Source organism: Heloderma suspectum, chromosome 7 (assembly GCF_057233095.1).
Source record: "Heloderma suspectum isolate Gila_16-S chromosome 7, 16-S_ref, whole genome shotgun sequence".
In the NCBI taxonomy this organism is placed as follows: domain Eukaryota; kingdom Metazoa; phylum Chordata; class Lepidosauria; order Squamata; family Helodermatidae; genus Heloderma; species Heloderma suspectum.
Genome location: NC_139464.1, coordinates 45,714,219 through 45,737,213, shown reverse-complemented (window position 1 = coordinate 45,737,213; position 22,995 = coordinate 45,714,219). Strand labels below are relative to the sequence as shown.

The following is a 22,995-nucleotide window of genomic DNA, read 5'->3' as shown; positions in this document are numbered from 1 at the left end:
TATTCCTATGTCGCTCAGGATATGTTTCAAACATTGAATAGTGAAAAGCATGAGCTTTCTGATACTAATAACCATCACACTGGAACAAGAAACTGAAATCCCATTTCTATCCTGCTTCAGCTGAACATCAGAAGAACCTTATCACCAAGGTTTAGCTTTCAACACTAAATGTTGCTGTTTAACACCAATTAAAATAGTGTCTCTTATAACATTCAACACGTTCTTGGAGCACTTGGAAAAACAAAACTAACAAATTTCATGGACATTTGGTTCATCATTCAGATTTGTTATTTGGGTAGTTGTTACTTACAGATTAAGAATCTAGCATCACAATCCTAAACATATTTTCTTAGAAAATGGAACTTGTTTCAGAATGCATCCTATTTAGTTGGAATGCATGACTATGCACAGCTAGTGACTTGGTTCGCACAAAATGTTAATCCATGGATTTAAAGCACGAGTTACTGAATTTTGGGTTTCTGTGATATACAAAGCCAGCTGTGCTAACAAGCCATGAGCTGTTCTTTAACCACAGACAACCCATTAACAACACCCATGGTTTGTTGTTGTGAACTCTAGGTTGTTTAAACCATGGGTAGTGGTTGTTACATGCAAACCTAGAACCATGGGTTGTTTTACAGGCTACAGAGGTAGCAGGTAACAGTGGCCAAAAGAAAACAGCCGCTCTACAAGCCAGTACTACAGTGCCTCAAAGGCATATGGGATACAGAGAGGGAGCAGGCAAATGAGGTGGCAAACAATCCAGGGATTGAGAAAACAAGCTGCAAGACAAAGCCTGGATAGGACAACAAACCATGGGTTAGGGCCAATTTGCATGTCACAATAAGCCACCATGGGTTAATTCATCTGCTGGGCGCCAAGGTGCAGATCAGCCACCATTCTGAATATGAAAGCCACAGCGGGTCCACACTGTGGCTTGTCATGTCATGTGAACTCAAGCAGCGTGAGTTATGCGAAGGCTGTTTAACCCTCACATAACACATGCCAGCCAGGTTCACACGACCAGCCACAGTGCCCGCACACCGCTGCATATTCAAAATGGCAGCCAGCACACACCATGTCACCCAGCAAGAGAATTAACCCATGCTGGCTTACCACGACATGCAAACTGACTCAATGCATTATGTGCAAACCTGGTCAGTGCATGCAGTAATATGAAACTGAATCAGTTTTCAAAGTCATGAGAATGCAGTAGATATTCCACATGTTAGTGAAACAGCCTTAAACAGAAGAGTCATTTCAAAATCCTCAACATTCCTCTAATATGTTGCATGACAAAGTGTAATGTTCATTTAAGTATCAGCATTCTGTATTCAATCTGTTGAAGCCACACCACCAGCAACAGCAGCAGCATCTAAGCCCTAGAGCATGGACATTTTCCATCATCGTTCTCTCAGATCCCCCACTGCTTTTTAAAATATTACGCATTATGTATTCATTCTCACTTATTATCAGTCACCTTGGGGGCCTCTCATCAGGCAGAAAGTTGGAATATAATTTTTTTTTAATCTAGATTTTTGAAGTCAATAAACTGTTTGAATATGAAAAATTTTACATTTCCCTTTAAAGGCCAGTATCCAATGGGGCTGCTCTACCAGTTCTGTTGCACTTGCGAGAGCGGCCGCTCACACAACAAGGCTTTCACGCTTCTAAAAATAACCCCACAAACAAGTGGAAATGCTTGTTCCCAGATCAGGACATGTTAGCAGAGATCCCTTCTGCAAGCTCCACTGACCTGCCCCATTCTGGAAATGAGTGTTTTCACTCGGTTTGGATTATTAGAAATGCAAAAGCCCCATTGTGTAAGCAGTTGCTTCTGCAAGCACACCAGCACAATAGGATGCTACCCAAATACAGTATTTTGACATTATTCCAGTATTTCTATTATGAACACAATTATAGCCACAGAAGCCACAACTCATGGCTTATTGGCTCCACAGCTTACAGTTATTGTATACACATACATAGACATGTATATGTACATATCTGCCAAATGAGGATAATGCTTTGCATTTGACAAAGCAGGCTCTATTCTCCAAAAGCTTATACCACAATAGACCTTACTGTGCAATCCTATACACGTCTAAGCATAGGCATGTGCGACTTCTTAGAATTTCTAACACAGGATTAGTATTCCAAGCAAATGTGTTCAGAACAGAAGAACATAAGAAGAGCGATGCTGGATCCGACCAAGGGTCCATTCTGTTCACACAGTGGCCAACCAGCTGTCAACAAGAAACCCACAAGCAGGACACAGGTGCAACAGCACCCTCCCAACCATACTCCCCAACAACCGGTGTACAAAGGCACACTGCCTTTGATACCGGAGGTGGCATAGAGCAATCAGGACTAGTAGCTATTTTATTTAATTAATTAATTAATTAATTTCTATACCGCCCAATAGCCGAAGCTCTCTGGGCAGTTCACAGAAAGCCTTCTCCTCCAGGAATTTTTCTAACCCCTTTTAAAGCCACCCAAATTGGTGGCCATCACTGCATCTTGTGGTAGAGAAATCCACAGTTTAGGGAGCAATCCAATGGGGACAGTCAGCTGCCTCCTAACTCAGAGGTGACCAACTATCCAATGCAGGGCAGGAGGAGGAGATCTTCTCTCCATGCTCCAGCCACCCTACATTAGTGGCTAGACGGTTGATTTCAGCTGTCTAGCTGGAGTGGATTGGAGCAGGGGGAGGCCATACGGTGCATAGGAAGCATCGTAAGGATGCTTCTGCCGGCCCCTCCCCCAGGAATACCCCGTTTCCCCCCACTCTGCCCTGCTCTTCCAAGTGCAGAGCTGGGGATGAACTGTGCCTCTTACAAGGCAGTGGGGGCAGGAAGGCGGTTTTCTGGGAACTGACTTCGGAGCACTGGCTCCAAGGTCAGTTCCCATAAACTGAAAAATCCTATGGCCATCTAGCCGCTGTCTAGCAGCCAGACAATTCTGCCCTTAACACTGAGCGAAGAAGTACTTCCTTTTATCTGTCTGAACAACCCACCAATCAGCTTCATGGGATGACCCCAGGGATCTCATATTATGAAAGAGGGAGAAAAATGTCTCCCTATCCACATTCTCCACACCATGCATAATTTTGTACACCTTTATCATGTCTCTCCTTACTTGCCTTATTTCCAAGCTAAATAATCCCAGCGGTTTTAACCTTCCCTCATAGGGGAGATGCTCCAGCCCCTCAATCATTTCAGTTGCCCTATTCTGCACATTTCCCAGCTCTACAATACCTTTTTGTAGGTGTGGTGATCAGAACTGTACATAGTATTCTGTCACACCACAGATTTGTATAATGGCAGTATGATATTGGCAGTTTTATTCTCAGTTCCTTTCCTAATTATGCCTAACATGGAGTTTACCTTTTTTTTACAGCAGCTGCACATTGGGTTGACATTTTCATCAAGCTGTCCACCACAACCCCAAGATCAGGACTGCAGTAGGGTCAGCTCCAGGTCTGAAGGGCCCCTTGGGCTCCCTCCTACAAGTTTACCTGTTGGTGGAGATGGGCAGCTGAGCCACCATTTTAAGTTCCCCACAATGCGCTGGGACTGCCTGATGTAGCACTGGGCCTGCATTGCAGACCTTTGTTTGTTTTGAGTGCCACAACAATCCTTTTTTGCTGCAGACTAAACACTGTTATCTCTTTTTGTGAACCGCCCAGAGAGCTTTGGCTATTGGGCGGTACAGAAATGAAATGAAATCTCTTTGCAAAACAAATCCTTCAACACTGCAGCAACATAATCCATACAAACTTCTGGTCAAACACTTTGAGTCATTCACATACTGCGAAAATTCTCCTTTTGAGCTACTGTCTTCAAACATAAGATTTCATTTGAGAAAGGGTTGGTGGATACACAATATGTAACACAAAAAGCTCTGAAGCGAAGCTGGAGTAAAATTTATACAGGTACCCTTTTGATTCTATGTATGAAAAATATTAAAACCTGAAGGCTCCTAGAACATGGTTTGATTGTAATATACAAGTTTTCTATAAGAACACTTTTGCACAATTGCTGATCAAGGATAAATAACGTTTTAGGAGATTCTGTGGAACTTATTTTTCAAGCTACTTGTTAGATCTAGTTTGGCTCTATGTCCAAGCTGTTTAGTTTTTGTTCTGAGCCTGTGATTTTATTGACAGTTTATCTTCTGAAGAGCAATCTTAAGTACTTGAAACACAGTGGGGTAATACTGATTGTTTGGATATAGGTCTCTGCACCTAGGTACTTCTCTTCTGGCTTAGTACTTCATAAAATGCAACTCTTCATTTGTGGCTATACAATTTAATAAAGTGTTGTTCAGCAATATCCTAATAAAACTTAACTGGAAGCAAGGCCCTCTTATTTCAATGGCACCATGTAAGTCTTTACAAGACTGCAGACCCTGAGTTAGACTGAGAGTTGACCCTCCATGACCAGAAGGGCTCCTTTTGCTGGCAGAGGGAATGGTGTACATTGGACTCTCCTTGCTGTAAGAAGGGAATAGGGAAGTGATTTTTACCAACCCTTCCTTCTTCTGCAGCCTCCATTACCACTCCTCACACTGTTCTGGAGAGTCCCCCAACCCTCCAGAGCAGATTTTTGGATGCATAGCAGGCTGCAGGGGAAACCTGTAATAATCCGCTCACCCACTCCACTTGTGGGTTCATCCAATTCATGAAGTTGATCTGAACGCAACTCTAGAGCCAACCCTGAGTGACCTTGTATATTGTTTAACAAGTACACTGCATTGGCTGCAATCCAGAGAGGCATGCACACACACAGAGCTATATACCACCAGCTATCCCTCTACCCAATCAAACTACAATTTTCAACTCCCCAAATTAGAGGACAGTAAGGAAACGTGAATATCAAACTGCTTATAGGAAGATCAGGTAAGCTAATTTTAGGTAAGCCAAATACTTTTAGACAATTCTGCTACTAATTTCAGTTTGGATATATGACAGAAAGGAGGTGAGACTAGAAGAAAAGTCTTGAACACACAATCCTCTTTGGATCATGGTCTAAGAGTGGGGGTTGTTTTAAAGGAACAAGATTGAAGCTAAGCGTCCTTATTTTGTGTCTTAAAAGACAAAAAACAGAAGTTGGTCTTGACAAGAAAGCCCCAAAAGTTGTTTTCATGTAATTTAAAACTGAAATATATGTCCCAATTAATAAATGAGCAGCTGCTGTTCTAAAAATTAAAAGAATTCCCAAGTACTTACTTCTGACATTTGTTGGAAGAGCATTTTATGCTTCAAATAGGAAAAAAGCAAACAGCTACTGTATGATGCTTCTTTGCTACAATATTGTAAATCTTGTTGCGCAAAGTTATTAACGGTGTTACCTGCATTAACCTAGTATGACCTACTGAAGCTGTTACCTATAAAACTCATTTAAAAAAAATCATTACTACATTTGTATTCTGCCTTTTTTCCTCTTGCAAGGAACCCAAGGCAGCTTACACGGTCCTCCTCTCCATTTTATCCTCGTAACAACCCTATGCAGTAGGTTAGGCTGAGTGTCAGTGACTGGCCCGAAGTCACCCACATGCTACTCACCTAGGGCAAGTAATAATTGCTTCAGGAGAGCATCTGAATAGAACTCCTCAGTGTGTACTCTCTTCTAACCTTAGTGGTAACCTCAGTGATTTAACATTAAAAGAACAGAGGCTGTGTGTGTAGTCAGCCAAGTGGTACGGCTGCACACTGCACACTCTCCCCAATGTCTACCTGAAGGGTGATTTACTCTATTTTAAAGCCAGATGTGCTGGCTGAAATTGGGGCAGCATGGCTCTCTCCCACCATTTCCTCTGGACTCCCAGGTTCAAATAGTCCACCAGTGGGTAGTTTCTCCCGATGCTCAACCACCTGCTGTGGGGAAGAACAAGAACACCCTGCTACCACTTCCCTGGTGTAACTGACTGAGCTCAAACCAAATGGCAAGGAGTTGTTTCTGCTGTGTGGCAGCGGGGGCAGGAGGTATGAAAAGTATAGAAACTGGTCTCCTCCACTACTACTTATCCCAAGCCCTGGCTCTAAGGGAACTTCCAGAATTGGCAACAAGTAGAGGGGTGGGGGGAAAGAGAGATAAATGACTCCCTGTTCACAAGATTGCCTAATAGACTATAGTCCATATAGCAAATTGACTGATATTGTATGAAACACTGGATTATTTACAAACTATTAGCTTGTAGTATTTTTTTTTCCATCCTCACCTCACAGAATGAGTATATCCCAGCTGCAAAGTTACAGAAAAGTCAGCAGAAAAAAAGGTGGAACAAAAGGGAAAAACTCAGATCATTAAAAAGAATTCTTAGAAGAAAAAATAAGTTTGATTTGCAATAACGTATGAAACTAGCTCTTAAGACATGATTTAGGTAATTTGTTCCAAATTAAGAAGCGACAGGTACACACAGAGCAAATTGAGTATTAAATACAGTATCACAGTACTTGGGGCTTGGAATGAAACATTTTATCTATCACAAGAAAAATATGATTTTGAACATGACAAGATTTAGAGATAAAAGGTAGATATTTTGAAGATCAGAACCATAATTCTAATTAGGTCCAGATAATTAAACATAGAAACAAAGAGTAACAAGTAGACACTAAGGCCAACCAGATCCATGGCTGAGATCTCAAGGACCATGCAACTAATTCCACCTCTTAAAGGGGCTTTGGTTCCAGGAGATCCACCCACCCATGGCAAAACTGTTCAAAATTGAGGGGACTTTCAAAAGCATGTTCGGAAGCAGGGGAGAGAGCGAAAATAAAATATCCCACAGGGCATGCCCAAAGCAGCTCTTTGGATCCTGACCTATGGAATCCAAACCGCTATGTACCTGCTAAACCATTTTTAGTTTTCACCGTAAATGTGTAATATTTTTCTACACATATTTACAGATACATCTTTAGTCACAAAGTAAGCAAGATAGGAACCATTTGTTTCTAGAAAGAAGCGTTTGTAAGCATACTAGCATCAAACTGAAAAGCAGTCACCCTCCTACCAGCAGAATACAGATTTCAACTGCAAGTCCCTCACCTACTTTACATCCCATTGTACAACCCACATCAACATTTTTAATATACCTGAATGAGATTCTAGTTTACACATATACTACACATTTCTACACATATACTAATTGCAGAAATCCAACTGAAATGCAAGCTTGTATGTTCACATGTACCCATACACTCTAAGGTGTATTTTGACAAAATATGAGTATATGAAAACAGATCCTTTAAGTCTGGTAAGAGGTTCCACAGTACAATGTACTAACTTTTAGTATGATTGTGTTCTTTCTGTTCATTGCATGCTTATGTTAAGTAGTTTAATTTTGTATTTCCTGCTAAGTTCCATACAGGAATAGACCTCGTTATATTCAAATAAAGAACGTGTCACAATCCTATATGATATTACTAAGTACTGTAGCAAAACTCATTTGTTTGGGAAAACATATAGCCAATGTGGAAATTTTAAATGGTACTGCTATTTGGTATAGAGATATAAAAGTTGTACCAATGATCAATTTTACTCTTCTGGTAATGACAGATCCTAGAGGCACACTTCAATCTGTTAGCACTCCTGCATGCCTGACTTCTTTTTCCAGAGCCCCCAAAAGAATTTAGCATTTACATGAAATGTTTTACAACTGTACAAGTGTTCAAGTTTTTGTTAAACATGTTCTAATACACCAGAGCAAGCACACACAAAAATGAAGCAGCTAGGGATTCTAACAGCTAGAAAGAGATGATGCACCACTGTGACGCAGCATTATGGGAAAGAGGCTAGTAGTTTGTTTCAGAAATAAGGTTTACTACCATACCACATGTTAGCATTTTTAAAATGACTTCTCAGCATAGCTATGTATCTTTGCACATTCCAAAAATGAAATATATCTGTATAATCTAACCTCTAGGATAAAGCACCACTGGAGATTAAACCTAACTAGTCCTGTCTGCAGCACATTCAATGTACTCAACATTTTACCAAATGTGGCTAAGTTAACTTAGTACACTTCCAACATCTCCTGTTGACTAGTAATTCAATGAGGATTCAGTCAAAGTGGGCATTATTGCTATTTATAATTAGCAATTAAAAGAAAAAAGACAGAAGCATGAGGTAACAATTACCTTGGAAATGCAGGTAACATACTAAAACACTACCATAAACTCAGTTTGGCCTAGTGTCCTTCTAAAGTAAACTGAGAACAGAAAGATGCAATGGCTCACTGTTAATACAGAAGGGCAAAACAATACAACTGAAACTGCTTTTTGAAGAGTCTAACTAGGCAAGGCAACATAACCAAGTTTTCATTGGCAAAGGAATCATGCACTGAACACGACTGCAATCCTAAACACACCTACTAGTGAGTACCCCCTACTGAATACAATGGGACTTACTTCTGAGTAAACATGCATAGGTCCACACTGACTTGAAATGCAATCTTATGCCTGTCTACTCAGAAGTATCATTAAATTAAATGGGATTTACTCCCAGGTTAAGTGTGCATAGGATTACAACCTTAAGAGACCAAATTACATCTGCTCATTCTGTCTACAGAAAAAGGGAAAGTGATATGAAAAGAATCTAAATACTACTCTGTAGCACAGTTCTGAGAAAGTACACACTTCATTACCTTTTCAGTATTTGCTTTTTATTATCTACCTTAAGAAACAATTCCGCAGATTGGAAAGCAGGATTGGGACCTACTAGTAACATGGAACCTGTTGATTTTCAGGCAAGTGTAGTACCCCAGTATTATTAACTAACACTGCTTAGTATGAAATGGTATCCAAGTTGCTAACTTCCTGAAGATGTAGATGCAAATGAAAGCACTGCCCAGCACTGAATACTTATACTAGAAGCATTCTAAATTATGCTAGTCCATCCAACCAGTATTCAAAACAAGCGAACATATATACTGTTGTCTATCAAAGAAGCTCAGCCATTTTCCCCATGCTTTCTTATATCCAGTACAACAAACAAGTTCAATGAATAAGATTCTGGCTACCATCAGTAATCACAATGCTAGATGTGAGACTGAAGAAAGTTCCCAAATCTTCTCTCCTGATAAAATTAGTTTTAAGAACTATTACACAGGTTGATCACATACTCCTCACAGCCCTCAGGAAAGCAGTATCAAAATTATCCTTCATGTAGCCAGTTTCATTCTGCAGTGGTATAGTTTCCTGAACTTCTAAGACAAATAGTAAACATTTGTTACCAAATGAACACCTGTAACTTGCATCCCTAATTCCAAAGGAGTTTTAGTGTGTCCAACCAAAATGACTTGTTCTTCAAGAAATCCATTATTAAAATATAGGCAAGATAGCAAAGAATGGCTGTACTCTTCCTCACAAATCCAGCAAGACTATACGGGAATTTCAGACATTTTAGTCTCAGAGCAGAGAAGCAGAAGATACCATTAAAAAAAAATGACATATTGTTGATATTGTTTTTCAATATAAATCTGGGGAAGCTATTTAACAAAAGTGTGAATATGAACCCTAACCACCACCAACAGCAATATATATTTTATTCTTAACCACCAACAATACCAGTACTTAACAATTTGGAGAAATGAAACAAATAATGGAAGAAATAAAAACCAGCTATCAGAATATAGATAAGAATTTAAGAAAGTAATTTGGAGAATGTCCCATTTTAAGACTGGAGAAAAATTAAGAATCTGTATCCACAGAAAGGTAGATAATATTTGTGCAATGGTTTACACTACAGAGATACAATTTACATAGCTTTCAAGTGCTGCAAACGGTCAAACAGGTAAGCCAGGAACACAGACTTGCTTTTAGCCTCTTCAAAGAAATAAAGGGCAACAGCAATTAAACATCCAAGACAATGTAGCAAAGTGCAGAGGAAAAGTGGGTACATAGAAAGGCAAAAGAGAAGCCCGTAAAAATGGTAGTGGGCAACAGACTGAGCAAAAACGGAGTCAACCAAAGGAGTAACAGAAGGAGCCCATATGCGGTGAGGTAAAATGAAGGAATCAATGCCCGAGACTGACCTGTGCCATCGCTTGCAGAGAGAGACGGTGAGCTGTTGAGTTTAGGCCTCTTGGCTGAAGGCGGGCCCGACTCCACCACATTCTCGGCCATTTTTAATTCTTTTTAGACAAACAGAGCCCAAATTGAAGATGGGGATCCCCAGTGCCGTCAACCTTCTTATTGGCTCCGGAATCAACCGAACAATAGTATGAGAAAGAACTGACGAGAGAAAGGGACAAAGTTCCTCTTTTTCTGCTCCTCGGGATCGGTCTCCGTTGGATAGCAGCGACTACGGGGGAACAGAGATGAGAAACAGGGTGGGGAAAGCAGTCTTTTCTCCGGGCCACAGGGAAAAACAAGGATGAAAAGAGCAGAACAACCCCTTTCCAAAAGACAATTAAGAGGGCTTGGTGGATTTGCAAATCGAATTAAATCCGGCTGTGGGGCTGTTGGTGCTTCCTCGTCGCCGCCAACACCACCATCTTCATCCTCCGGGGGGTCGTCGTCTTCTCCTCCTGCTGCCTCTTCACCGCCGCCATCAACCTCTTCCTCCTCGGCGTCGTCCTCCTCCTCCTCATCGCCACAAGGAGGCGGGCGAAGGAGGAGAGGAGAAAAAAGGAGAAAGGATCGTTCTCCTCTGCTCGCAGTTCCTTCCCCCTCTTTCCAAAACCAGCCTGCAAAGGAGGGGAAATGCCCACTGCTAGTGAAAAGCGGGCTGGGGAAGGGGGGCACAGACGGAGCGTATCGAGGGTCCCCAACTCCCCCTGCGCCTTTCTCGCCAGTCACTAATGGCTGCAGAAAAGGGAGCCGTAAGGAGGAGGAGGAGGAGGATGAAGCTAAGTCCCAGGAGCCTCCGCTTCACATCTTGTTGTGCAGGAACAAGGAGGCGGAGGAGGGCTTGTTGTCCCGATGGAGGCAGCAGAGATCCTGGGATGGGGGCTGGAGAGGGTGGGCTTCAGGACTCGCGCCCCGCCACCCCCACCTTTTCTTCCTTTCTTTCTCTGTAGCAGGGTACCCCCCTTCTGGTCAGACGGAGGGATCGATCCCAGAGCAGCAGCAAGAGGAAGCAGCAGTAGCAGCGGCAGTAGCGGCCCCTCCCCCCCTTCTCTGCCTCTTCCCCCTCCCTGGGGGATAAGGATGGGTACGAGCGCTTGGTCTACGGAGAGGATAAGACCCTCATCGGAACCAGAGACGCGGTGCCTCAGGCGTTGCTGGAGCGGCTCCGTCTCACGTCCGCCATGTAGGACCAGGGGAAGGGGGGTGTAGAGAGAAGAAACAGCTCTCCAAATCGGAGCGAGGCGGCTTCCTGACCTCGCGAAAAGGCTCAATAGCCAGGAGGGACTGTGGGTGGGGTCCACCCGGGGTCCCGAATCTCTAGCCGAAGCCGGGAGTGCGTACTCCCCTACTGGCTGCGAGCTAGTGTAGTGGGTGTATCACGGAGGTTTCGGGTTCTCTCAGGTCTGACCGGCCAGGGGCCCTGAGTTGCTAGAGGTCTCTGTCGTTGCTTTCCCCCTCCCAGGCTCTGCCCGCCCAGCTCGGTCCCTCTCGTTCGCTCCCTCCCCTCAGTCGCTCACACACAAACAAAATGGCGGCTGTTGTTTCTTCACTCTCCCGTTTCCTCAGAGGGAAGCGAGCGGCCGCGGCCGGAAATGAGCCAAGAGAAAAGGGGGCGTGGTTCAAAAAGGAGAGGCGGGGCCGCACGCAGCTCGCGCACACAATGGAACGCGGAGAGCCGAGACGGGGGGAGAACCCGAGGCGGGTTCGGCTACGGTCACGAGACTCGTTCAGCCACTAGGTTTGTGCTCCTTGAGCGATGCCTTCCGCAAACTCTCTCGCCTCAGCCTCTTAAAGGGGAAGGCGAAACTTCTCCCCCTCTTTCCTCCGCCCTTACCATTTTTCAGTCGGCGAAAATGTACCGCGGGGTTGTTGGTCGGGACAGGCTTTATATGGGGGCGGGGGGGGGGAAGCTTGTGTACCCTAGAACTGGCTGTGCCCGTGCTGCGCATCGGAAGCTTTGTGTACGAAGGGAGGCCCTCCTTTATTTCATCATTTGCCGCTACCCAGGCACCGGTTCAGACGTACAAACCTGGGGGTTTTCAAGGTGGGGGGTGGGAGGATGAAAGACAGCAGGACTGGGCCGGTCTTATAGTTTCTCCTATGTAATACGCACACACACAAATGTGAGGGGAGCGGATGACTCTGCGTGTAGGCGCGTACACAAACATACTACATGGAACATTAGCCATCATCTACGGTGGTATGACTGAGACCAAAATCGTCCTGCAGCCTCAAGGTGGCGGAGCAAAAGGTCTTTTATCAAGCCATCGATCTTGCACAATTCCATATTCTCGTTTCTCTGCCAGAATCCATGTCTGTTCCTCCTGAAGAAGAACGGAAAGTCACGGAGGAGGAGGAGGAAGGGGCTTTATTACGCGGAAAGACGTGGGGCAGCGTTGCGCTTGGGCTGTTACGTACAGCCTGTAATACTGCGAGCCTGTTTGTTAAGCGGTCCCTGTGGTTCATCTTGACTTCCCACGGCGTCCATTCTTACAAGAATCACGCCAGTGGTGTAAAGAAACACGGAGTTAAAAGTAATTTATAGACTGCGAGGGACCTCTGTCCTTCAATATGTTGTTCTGTGTAAACATGATGCTGTTTCTGCAGACGCCCAGGGGAAACCTTGGTTGTGTAATGTATAGAAAGAGAGGATTCCATCTTTCCCCCTCTCATGGCCTTAGTCCGAGAGGTGAAGGGCCAACTCACACGACCACTGGGCACATGGCTTGCTTTTTTGTTTTTTAACCAGTTAAAACTGCCTGTGGGAAACTCGTCACCTGAACCATTCCTAAGCACGTACTGTAATGTGGTATACCAGCGATACATTCACTTTTAGAAGGGTTTCCTCAATCGGCTTTTACAAAAAAATGTGATGGCTAGTTCACGGCAATCATGGTTTTATGAACGATAAAAGAAAACAAAAGCAGAGTATTCTGCCTCTTGTGTGACTTAATCATTCCATGGTCCTATTGTGTGTGTGTGTGTGTGTGGAGGTGTCTGCTATATATTGAAGTGATCCAAGAGGATTCATTAGGATATTGTAACCTGAAGAAGTTGAAAAAATCCAGACAGCCAGTAGCATCTAATAAATTGGGCCAGTAGCAGCTGGGTTGCTGAAAAGAGCAGGAAGGTTTCTCCTCCAATATGTGCTGCTGTGCCAAACATTGAAGGGCAGAGGGGTTGTAGGACATCACTGCTGCCTCCTCTTCCTCCTTTTGTCTGTACTTAATTTTTCCCTCAGCTTGGTTAGCTCTCTCAAGCCCATTTTCAGTGCACTTTGGCTTACATTACTCTCAAACTTGTAATAGCAGCACAAGCAGAAGCCAGGACACTTCCTACTCCAGTGGGAGGCGAGGGTAGGAGTAACCTACCAGAACACAAGAACAATTACAGGATCACTCCCTTCAGTCTAGCCCTAGAAAACCTTGCTGATTCCTAAACTTGACAAAAGTATTCGCACCCCTGGTAATCTGCAGTCTGTGAAACATTTAGGTGACCTGATCACCAAGAATAAAATACGTGGTTGCTTCAGCCAGCACTCAAAACTGCAACAAACTATACCATAACAGCCAGTTCAGCACTCGCTTGGGGAGTGCATCAACTGGTACAAGTGTGGTTAAAGAGGAGGCTTTTTGTGGTGTGAGGAGATGCTGCAAAATTATACATACTGCATAGGCTGAAATATCACCTCAACTATGTTTATGAACTAACAAATCACTGCTACATTTTAAGGGTGTGGGTTCTGTCCACCAGATCCACTGCTATTCAGTATTTTAATTCATTGCTTAAATGAAAAATTGGAGATGCATCACATTTGATGAAACAAAATATGTGAATGTACAAACCTGCCCTACCCTGAACAGGCTATTGGTTTTTCTAGTCCAGCACTGTCTATTCCAGGAATGTTAAACATAATGCCCTGGGACATTATCAGGCTCTTCTGGGTCCCCACCACTTGCAATATGTGGTTGATATTAGAAAGAGGAGTTTAAGGAATAAAATCAAATTAAGATGAATTTTACTTTTGTATATTAGATAATAGTAATAATATCTCCCCAGTTCCAGTCTATATTCCCAGATCCACCATCTTGCTTCCAATCTATGTGGATTGATCCCTTAGCTGCCAACCCCACTTTGATCCCTAATGATAGTCTAGCTTTTGGCCTGTCAATCTGAGTAGAATGGTTCTATTGCTGCTCTGAGTTTTGCTGTGCGGAGTCCCAGCTATTTCTTGAAGCTGCCTGCCAGTGCTCACAACTTGAAGGGAATTGTAAGTTGTTGTTGTTCAGTCGTTCAGTCGTGTCCGACTCTTCGTGACCCCATGGACCATAGCACGCCAGGCCTTCCTGTCCTGCGCTCTCTCCCGGAGCGTGCTCAAGTTCATATTCATTGCATCCATTATGCTATCTAGCCATCTCATCCTCTGCCGTCCCCTTCTCCTTTAGCCTTCAGTCTTTCCCAGCATCAGGGTCTTTTCCAGGGAGTTTTCTCTTCGCATTAGGTGGCCAAAATATTGGAGCTTCAGCTTCATTATCTGTCCTTCCAATGAGCACTCAGGGTTGATTTCCTTTAGGATGGACTGATTTGACCTCCTTGCAGTCCAGGGGACTCGTAAGAGTCTTCTCCAGCACCACAGTTCGAAAGCATCAATTCTTCAGCGCTCAGCCTTCCTTATAGTCCAGCTCTCACAGCCATACATTACTACTGGGAAAACCATAGCTTTGATTAGACGGACCTTTGTCGGCAAGGTGATGTCTCTGCTTCTTACTATACTGTCTAGGTTGGCCATAGCTTTCCTCCCAAGGAGCAAGCGTCTTTTAATTTTCATGGCTACAGTCACCATCTGCGGTGAGCTTGGAGCCCAAGAAAGTAAAATCTGTCACTGCTTCCATTTCTTCCCCTTCTATATGCCAGGAAGTGATGGGGCCAGATGCCATGATCTTAGTTTTTTTAATGTTGAGTTTCAAACCAGCTTTTGCACTCTCCTCTTTCACCCTCAACAAGAGGCTCTTTAGATCCTCTTCGCTTTCTGCCATTAGGGTGGTATCGTCTGCATATCGGAGGTTGTTGATAATTCTCCCACCAATCTTAATTCCGACCTCTGATTCATCCAACCCGGCATTTCTCATGATGTACTCTGCATATAAGTTAAATAAGCAGGGTGACAATATGCAGCCTTGTCGTACTCCTTTCCCAATTTTGAACCAATCGGTTGTTCCATGTCTGGTTCTTACTGTTGCTTCTTGACCCTCGTACAGGTTTCTCAGGAGACAGGTAAGGTGGTCTGGTACTCCCATCACTTTCAGAATTTGCCACAGTTTGTTGTGATCCACACAATCAAAGGCTTTAGCGTAGTCAATGAAGCAGAAATAGACGTTTTTCTGGAATTCTCTTGCTTTCTCCATGATGCAGCGAATGTTGGCGATTTGATCTCTAGTTCCTCTGCCTCTTCGAAACCCAGCTTGTACTTCCGGTAGTTCTCGGTTCGCATACTGCTGAAGCCTAGCTTGTAGGATTTTGAGCATCACCTTGCTGGCATGTGAAATGAGCGCAATTGTGCAGTAGTTTGAACACTCTTTGGCGTTGCCCTTCTTTGGAATTGGAATGTAAACTGACCTTTTCCAGTCTTGTGGCCACTGTTGAGTGTTCCAGATTTGTTGGCATATTGAATGCAGCACTTTAACAGCATCAACTTTTAGGATTTTAAATAGCTCGGCTGGAATACTGTCATCTCCGCTAGCTTTGTTGTTACTAATGCTTCCTAAGGCCCACTTGACTTCACTCTCTAGGATGTCTGGCTCAAGTTCAGTGACCGCACTATCATGGCTATCAGGGACATTCAGATCTTTCCTGTATAGTTCTTCTGTGTATTCTTGCCACCTCTTCTTAATCTCATCTGCTTCTGTTAGGTCCCTGCCTTCTTTGTCCTTTATCATGCCCGTCTTTGCACAAAACGTTCCCTTGAGATCTCCAATTTTCTTGAAGAGATCTCTAGTCTTTCCCATTCTGTTGTTTTCCTCGATTTCTTTGCATTGTTCATTTAAGAAGGCCTTCTTGTCTCTCCTTGCTATTCTCTGGAACTCTGCATTCAGTTGGGTATATCTTCCCCTTTCTCCCTTGCTTTTCGCTTCCCTTCTTTCGTGAGCTACTTGTAAAGCCTCATCAGACAGCCACTTGGCTTTCTTGCATTTCTTTTTCTTTGGGATGGATTTCGTTGCTGCCTCCTGAACAATGTTACGGACCTCCGTCCATAGTTCCTCAGGCACTCTGTCTATCAGGTGTAATCCCTGAAATCTATTCCTCACCTCCACTGTATATTCATCAGGGATATGATTTAGGTCATACCTGAACGGTTTAGTGGTTTTCCCGACGTTCTTCAATTTAAGCCGAAATTTTGCAAGAAGCAGCTCATGATCTGAGCCACAGTCAGCTCCAGGTCTTGTTTTGACTGACTGTATGGAGCTTCTCCATCTTTGGCTGCAAAGGACATAATCAATCTGATTTCGATATTGACCATCTGGTGACGTCCATGTGTAGAGTCGCCTCTTGTGCTGTTGGAAAAGAGTGTTTGCTATGATCAGCATGTTCTCTTGGCAAAACTCTATTAGCTTTTGTCCTGCTTCATTTTGTACACCAAGGCCATGCCTGCCTGTTATCCCGGTGATTTCTCGACTTCCTACTTTAGCATTCCAATCCCCTATGATGAAGAGGACATCTTTTTTGGGTGTTAGTTCTAGAAGGTGTTGTAGGTCTTCATAGAACCGATCAACCTCAGCTTCTTCAGCCTCAGTGGTTGGGGCATAGACTTGAATTACTGTGATGTTGAATGGTTTGCCTTGGATTCGTACTGAGATCATTCTATCATTTTTAAGATTGTACCCCAGTACTGCTTTTCCCACCCTTTTGTTGACTATGAGTGCTACTCCATTTCTTCTAAGGGATTCTTGCCCACAATAGTAGATATGATGGTCACCTGAATTAAATTCGCCCATGCCTGTCCATTTTAGTTCGCTGATTCCCAAGATGTCGATGTTCAATCTTGCCATCTCATGTTTGACCACCTCCAGCTTACCTTGATTCATTGATCTGACATTCCAGGTTCCTAAACAATATTGTTCTTTACAGCATCGGATTTTCTTTTCACCACCAGACACATCCACAGCTGAGTGTCCTTTCGGGTTTGGCCCAGCCGCTTCACTCTTTCTGGCGCTACTTGGAAATACCCTCTGCTCTTCCCCAGTAGCATATTGGACACCTTCCGACCTGAGGGGCTCATCTTCCGGCGTCATCTCTTTTAGCCTTGTGATACGTTCCATGGAGTTTTCTTGGCAAGAATACTGGAGTGGGTTGCCATTTCCTTCTCCAGTGGACCACATTTTGTCAGAACTCTCCGCCATGACCTGTCCGTCTTGGGTGGCCCTGCACGGCATAGCTTATGGCTTCACTGAGTTACGCAAGCCCCTTCGCCACAACAAGGCAGTGACCCACTTCGAAAAGGAGATTAGCATTTGTTGCGGGTGTTGTACAGAGAATCCTGCTGTTGCACAGAGTTGGATTTGAGGGCTCCTTCCATTCTATGATTCTTTGTTAATCTGCCTTTTCCAAGGGACAAACACATCCACACCATCTCATTGGTATGTACCAACTTGACATCTAGCGACAACAGGCTGGACTCTAGTTTCCAGTGGGATCTATAGAATCATCTATGGGTTGTGGTTGTTTTTTGTAGATTACAATTAGTGTTATATTACATGGTACTGCTCTTCAGTAGTTCTGTTCCTACCTGAGTGGTAGGTCTTCCAAGGGTGTGCTGGGAGACTGCTGTTCTACCCATGACCTCTGACTAGTGGGATACTTCAGGGTTCCATCTCATCTTTGTTTTTTACATCTACATAAAACTGCTAGATTAGGTCATCCAGAGGTTTAGTCTGATGCAGGGATGCAGCCCACATGGCCTCTTTTGCAGCCCCCAGTGTTCCTCATAGTAACAAAAAAAGTGGTGATTTTGCTTGAAAACAAGGCATGCAGGGAGTACCTTGTTTGGAAGCACAATCGCTCCTCCTTTGCCATCACTGCAGTAATTTCAGCAGCACATTTGGTGGTAGCAGAATGAAGGGATGCATCCCCCAGTGACTTTCAAGGGAGCAATATCACCCACTGAACCCCAGAAGTTGCCCAACCCTGATGTGAAGTGTCATCACTATGCAGGTGACATTAGCCATGCATCTCATTTCCACCACCCAATACCAGGGATGCAGTGGAAGTTATAACCTGTGTCCGGAGTCAGGAATGGATGGGAGCTAACAAGCTTAAATTTAATGCAGACAAGATAGAGATGCTGTTGGTCAAGAGTGCTGGTGATATAGATGCGGTGCAACCTATACAGCTTTGTAGCTTGGTATGCTCCTGAATCTATTGTTTTCCCTGAATGCCCAGGTGGCAGCAATAGCCAGGAACACCTTTTATCACCTTTGTTGATTTGACAGCTGCATCCTTTCCTGGGGTGCTTTCAAATGGAGGGCTTCTAGAGCTAACACTCAAAGGGCATTGTGTGTATCTATCCTGTCTTTTCTTCCTTAACAGGTTTTTTTCTGTTAGGTTGGAAAACATGGGAGGGCTACAGACATTTAGAATTACACGCGTGCATGCAACATTCCATAAATCAGGCAGTGCAATTGCACAGTAAACCTCATCTGGAAACACCCGTATAGCGAACACAGATTAGCCCCACTTAGCCACCATTTGATCACCTCCGGCCTAGACTGTTGCAATGCACTGTATGTGGGGTGCTTTTGAAGACTGGAAATGTCAATTGACCCCAAATAGAGGAGCCAGTCTTTTATCTGGCACCCACAGGTTGAAATATTTAACTCCATTCCTGGTTTTGGCCTTTAAAACTCTATATGTTCTAAGACTATGGTACCTTAAGTACCACCTACTCCCCCATTAGCTGATGGAGGCATTAAAATCAGTCTTAGAGTTCCTGCTCTTTGATGATTAACTGGATGAGCATGGGAGATGGGGCCTTTCTGTGGTGATACCACAGGTTTGATCAGGCCCCACTCTTTGAGCCATCTTTGTCAGAACCTGAAGACATTTTTATTTCAGCTGGCTTAAGTGTGTCATTTTAATATTGGTGCTGGCTGATTTTACTGTGATTTTACTATTATTCTTACTGTGTTAATGTATAATGTGTTTTATTTTGATGTTTTAGTTAATTACTTCTTTGTATTGTATTTTATGATTATGACTTTTTATCTATGTTGCTAGCCACTCCGGTGTACATCAACAGAAGAGCAGGATAGAAATAGATTAGGTCAGAACCTCAGGTTGGGGGCCAAATCTGGCCCACTGGACTTCCTCAGATGGCCCCACCCCCTTCCCTCTGACGACCACTCATTTTGTGGTTTCCCAGGTTTTGTGCAGTTTTTTCACCAGTCTAAAACGTTAGTTACTGGCAGTGAGAACTTTAGGCTACAATCAGCTGGTATATTTTGGTGGTTTTGGCCCCACTGGAATGCAGCCCCTGAGAACATCTCCAAAATGGAATTCAGCCCTCAGGCTAAAAAGAGGTTCAACAACCCTGAATCAGATAGACAGATAGATTAGATAGAAGTAGTAGAATGCCAATGGAGACTTCCTTCCCTATGCAAATAGCAGTGTCAGAGAAGCAATTTTCCTTGGGAACACAGTAGAGGAGGGAAGGGGTTAAACTCTCCCTCTTTTGCCTTCCCCCATAGCTGCTATTCATATATTTTTTTTATCCTGCACGTTAATAGCATTTGCACAATTAACTTTATGTTGAGTTTGGCTCTTACACTCAGTGGTGCAGCTAGGTAATTTTAAACCTTGGACTTGATGGTTTTATGGACCATCAGTGGCTAGACAGCCATAGGATATGTTGGATTCTGGGAACCAACCTTAGAGCCTGTGCTCTGAGGTCATTTCCCTGAGAACTTACCTTCCACCCCTCCTGCGCTGCCTTGCAGGCAGCTAGGAATGGCTCCACGCTCAGAAGAGGAGCACGAACAGTGAAAACGGAGGGTTCCTGGGGGCAATCCGGGGTGGGGAAGGCGGAAATGCCAGTACCGTACATCCAACATGTCATCCTGCAGCCGCTTCCCCCATTCTGCCTTCCCGTGGCTAGACAGACGAAATTGGCTGTCTGGCTGCAAATGCAGGGCGACTGAAGCACGGAGGGGACAATCCCCTCCACGCTTCTCCTGCCCTGCATTGGATAGGCAGTCGCCTCCGAGTTTGGAGGTGGCCACCTATCCCAGTAGGATTGCTCCCTCCAATGATAACATCATGATGACTACAGGAATAAGTTTGCTTCTGTTGCCACATTTACATAGGAATAAGCACCATTTTGTTGAAGAAAAGGGATCAAGTATTTTGAAAGTAAAAATAAAATGAGCATCTGTAACCATGTACCTGTCCAGCCAGACATCCCCTGACTATAATGTGTCTTTAAAAATAAGAAAGAAAGGACGCTGCATTGAGTAGTGTCAGCCACAGCCTACCCATGCCAGCCCAGGTGGTGACACTGGGCCTGTTGCTGCTGCCCCATCACCTGTTGGTCTCTGGGTGGTCATTTGTGAGGGGGTGGGCTGGGCTGTGAGAACCTAGACTTTGGCCCCAAGAACCATCCCTAGTTGTACCACTGCTTACCCTAATTGTTTCCTACTCTTCTGTTAAAGAGGCAGCTACTAGAGAGATTGTTGCAGTTAAATCCTTCAGCAATTTCATTATGTAGTTTGTTCAACTCTTTTGGACAAATCTTTTCTTGGAGACATTACATTTTAATACATCATTTTGGTTAAAAGATCTGAGAACTTAATTTTGTTACTCAGATACAATAGGGATCCCACCAACACTTATTTTAGAAAATAAAGATGCAAATCATTTGCCAATTTTCCTGCAAGCTTCCTGGTTTCAATAGTTACTTTTTGCAAATAGATTATTGGTCCTCACATTTTCCCTCTTGTACACCTTCAGATTTCATTTATGCTGCCTCTGTTTCTTCTTCTTTGGAAGTGCCTCATCTGACGCATCTTTTTCACTATGTACATATGTTTTGACAGGCAACACGCTACTACAGTAAATTATAGGGGGAAGTTAGGGGGCACTTAATTAAAGCCACAAGCCCCATCCCCTGACTCCCCACAATTATAGCCAAATCATGCCACTCCATAGCTTTCAGTGAGGCTGCCACAAAGGTAAACAGGTGGAGTCCCACTGTTCCCCTTTCAATTCAAGCACTGTCTTATAATGCAGCCTCTTCCTGTCCACAGCCTAGTTCTGGAACTAGTGTATGGCATTCTACTGAGTCATGTGAAACTTGTCAGAGGCAGGGCTACTGTGGGAGTGAAGGGGATATTTGCATAATAGTCCACAGACTAGAAAGGGGCTGCATGGAGGGGCAGTGCAGGAATCTTTAATCAGGCTGACCATGTGGCCTACCCATCACATCTGAGAGAACAACCTGGTCAGATACAAAATAGAGTGTGTAGGTTTTAGTTTGTGTTTTGCTCTGTGGATAATTACTCCTCTCAGCAGCCCTGGTCATAGGAACAGAAGAGTAATCCAATGAGAACAGTTACAAGACTCAGGCTTAAAAACAAGAAGAGCCCGTTAGGATTAAAATATGTTCTTTAATGTGTGTAGTATTCCACATTTAAGGGAATGTTCCTTAACTGAGACTATCTTCATAAAATATGTAGATGTTCTTTATTACAGAAAGAAAGGCTCTGCTCCACAGAAGTGTACAGAGCAGAAGTCACAGCACTGTGGTCCTGTATTTAACAGAAAGTGCTACAAATACAGTCTGTTCACTTTTCTGTCCCTCATTTTCTTGTGTGTGCAATGTGGATAATAAAGTATACTTACTTACAGGCTGGATAAGGGACTCCTTATTACTAGCAATTGTTCTGACTTACATAGACATAGGAAATAGAATTTAAAATATTGCTGTATTACTTTAATTATATTATTCTAATTACTTGGGCTCATAATGAAACAAAGAAAGGGAACAAGGAGCTTTGCATTGGGATGTGATTTGGACCCTGTAACTCAGGGGGAAGGCAACCTGGTGCCCTCCAGATGCTTTCAAGTACAAGTCCCACAAGCCCCAGCCAACATGGCCAATGGTAAGGGAGTTTGGGCAGTTGGAGTCCAAAACATCTGGAGGGCACCAGGTTGTCCTGCACCCAGCTATGGGTGAAAGCTTTTGGAAAAGGGATGGCATCATTTGCTTACTATATCACTGAATATTTTGTACTTGTAATATAACCCTGACTGCTCATTGGAAGGACAGATACTGAAGCTGAAGCTCCAATATTTTGGCCACCTAATGCGAAGAGAAAACTCTCTGGAAAAGTCCCTGATGCTGGGAAAGCCTGAAGGCAAAAGGAGAAGGGGACGGCAGAGGATGAGATGGCTAGATAGCATCACTGATGCAATGAATATGGACTTGAGCACGCTCCAGGAGAGAGCACAGGACAGGAAGGCCTGGCGTGCTATAGTCTATGGGGTCACGAAGAGTCGGGCACGACTGAACAACTGAACAACAATATAACTAATTATATTCTTGGTCTCATTATCCACACAAAAGCACAGAACACATGGACAGAGAGTTAGCTCTATTCTGCTCTGACTGGGCCAGTTTGCAATATGGTAATAATTTTTTGTTCTTTAGTGGAAATCTAGATTAGATTGTAAGCCTATACATTCCTTTTGCAGTTTCTGTACAGCACCTAGAGAAGTGTATGCAAATAATAAATATTGTTAATCCAGCCACTTTAAATATTTATATTAATCTCACAAAGAGTGGGGGAAGAAAAGCAAATAAAATCTTTTCATTACTCTTAATAGACATACGTGGTTACCTGGTGCAATAAACTGGTATGTCAGACCAGCTGAGC

The 22,995-nt window shown here is 43.7% G+C and overlaps 1 protein-coding gene across 1 annotated transcript in view; it reads right to left on the bottom strand.

Annotated features, from left to right (window-relative positions):
* The window catches only part of EP300 (EP300 lysine acetyltransferase), a 103,807-nt gene extending 92,171 nt beyond the window's left edge, over positions 1-11,636 (bottom strand). Inside the window, exon 1 of the mRNA XM_084809943.1 lies at positions 10,036-11,636. Within this exon, the coding sequence (XP_084666069.1) occupies positions 10,036-10,126 (91 nt within the window). The 5' untranslated portion in view covers positions 10,127-11,636. The remainder of the gene's footprint in view (positions 1-10,035) is intronic.
* Between the last annotated feature and the right edge of the window lie 11,359 nt (positions 11,637-22,995).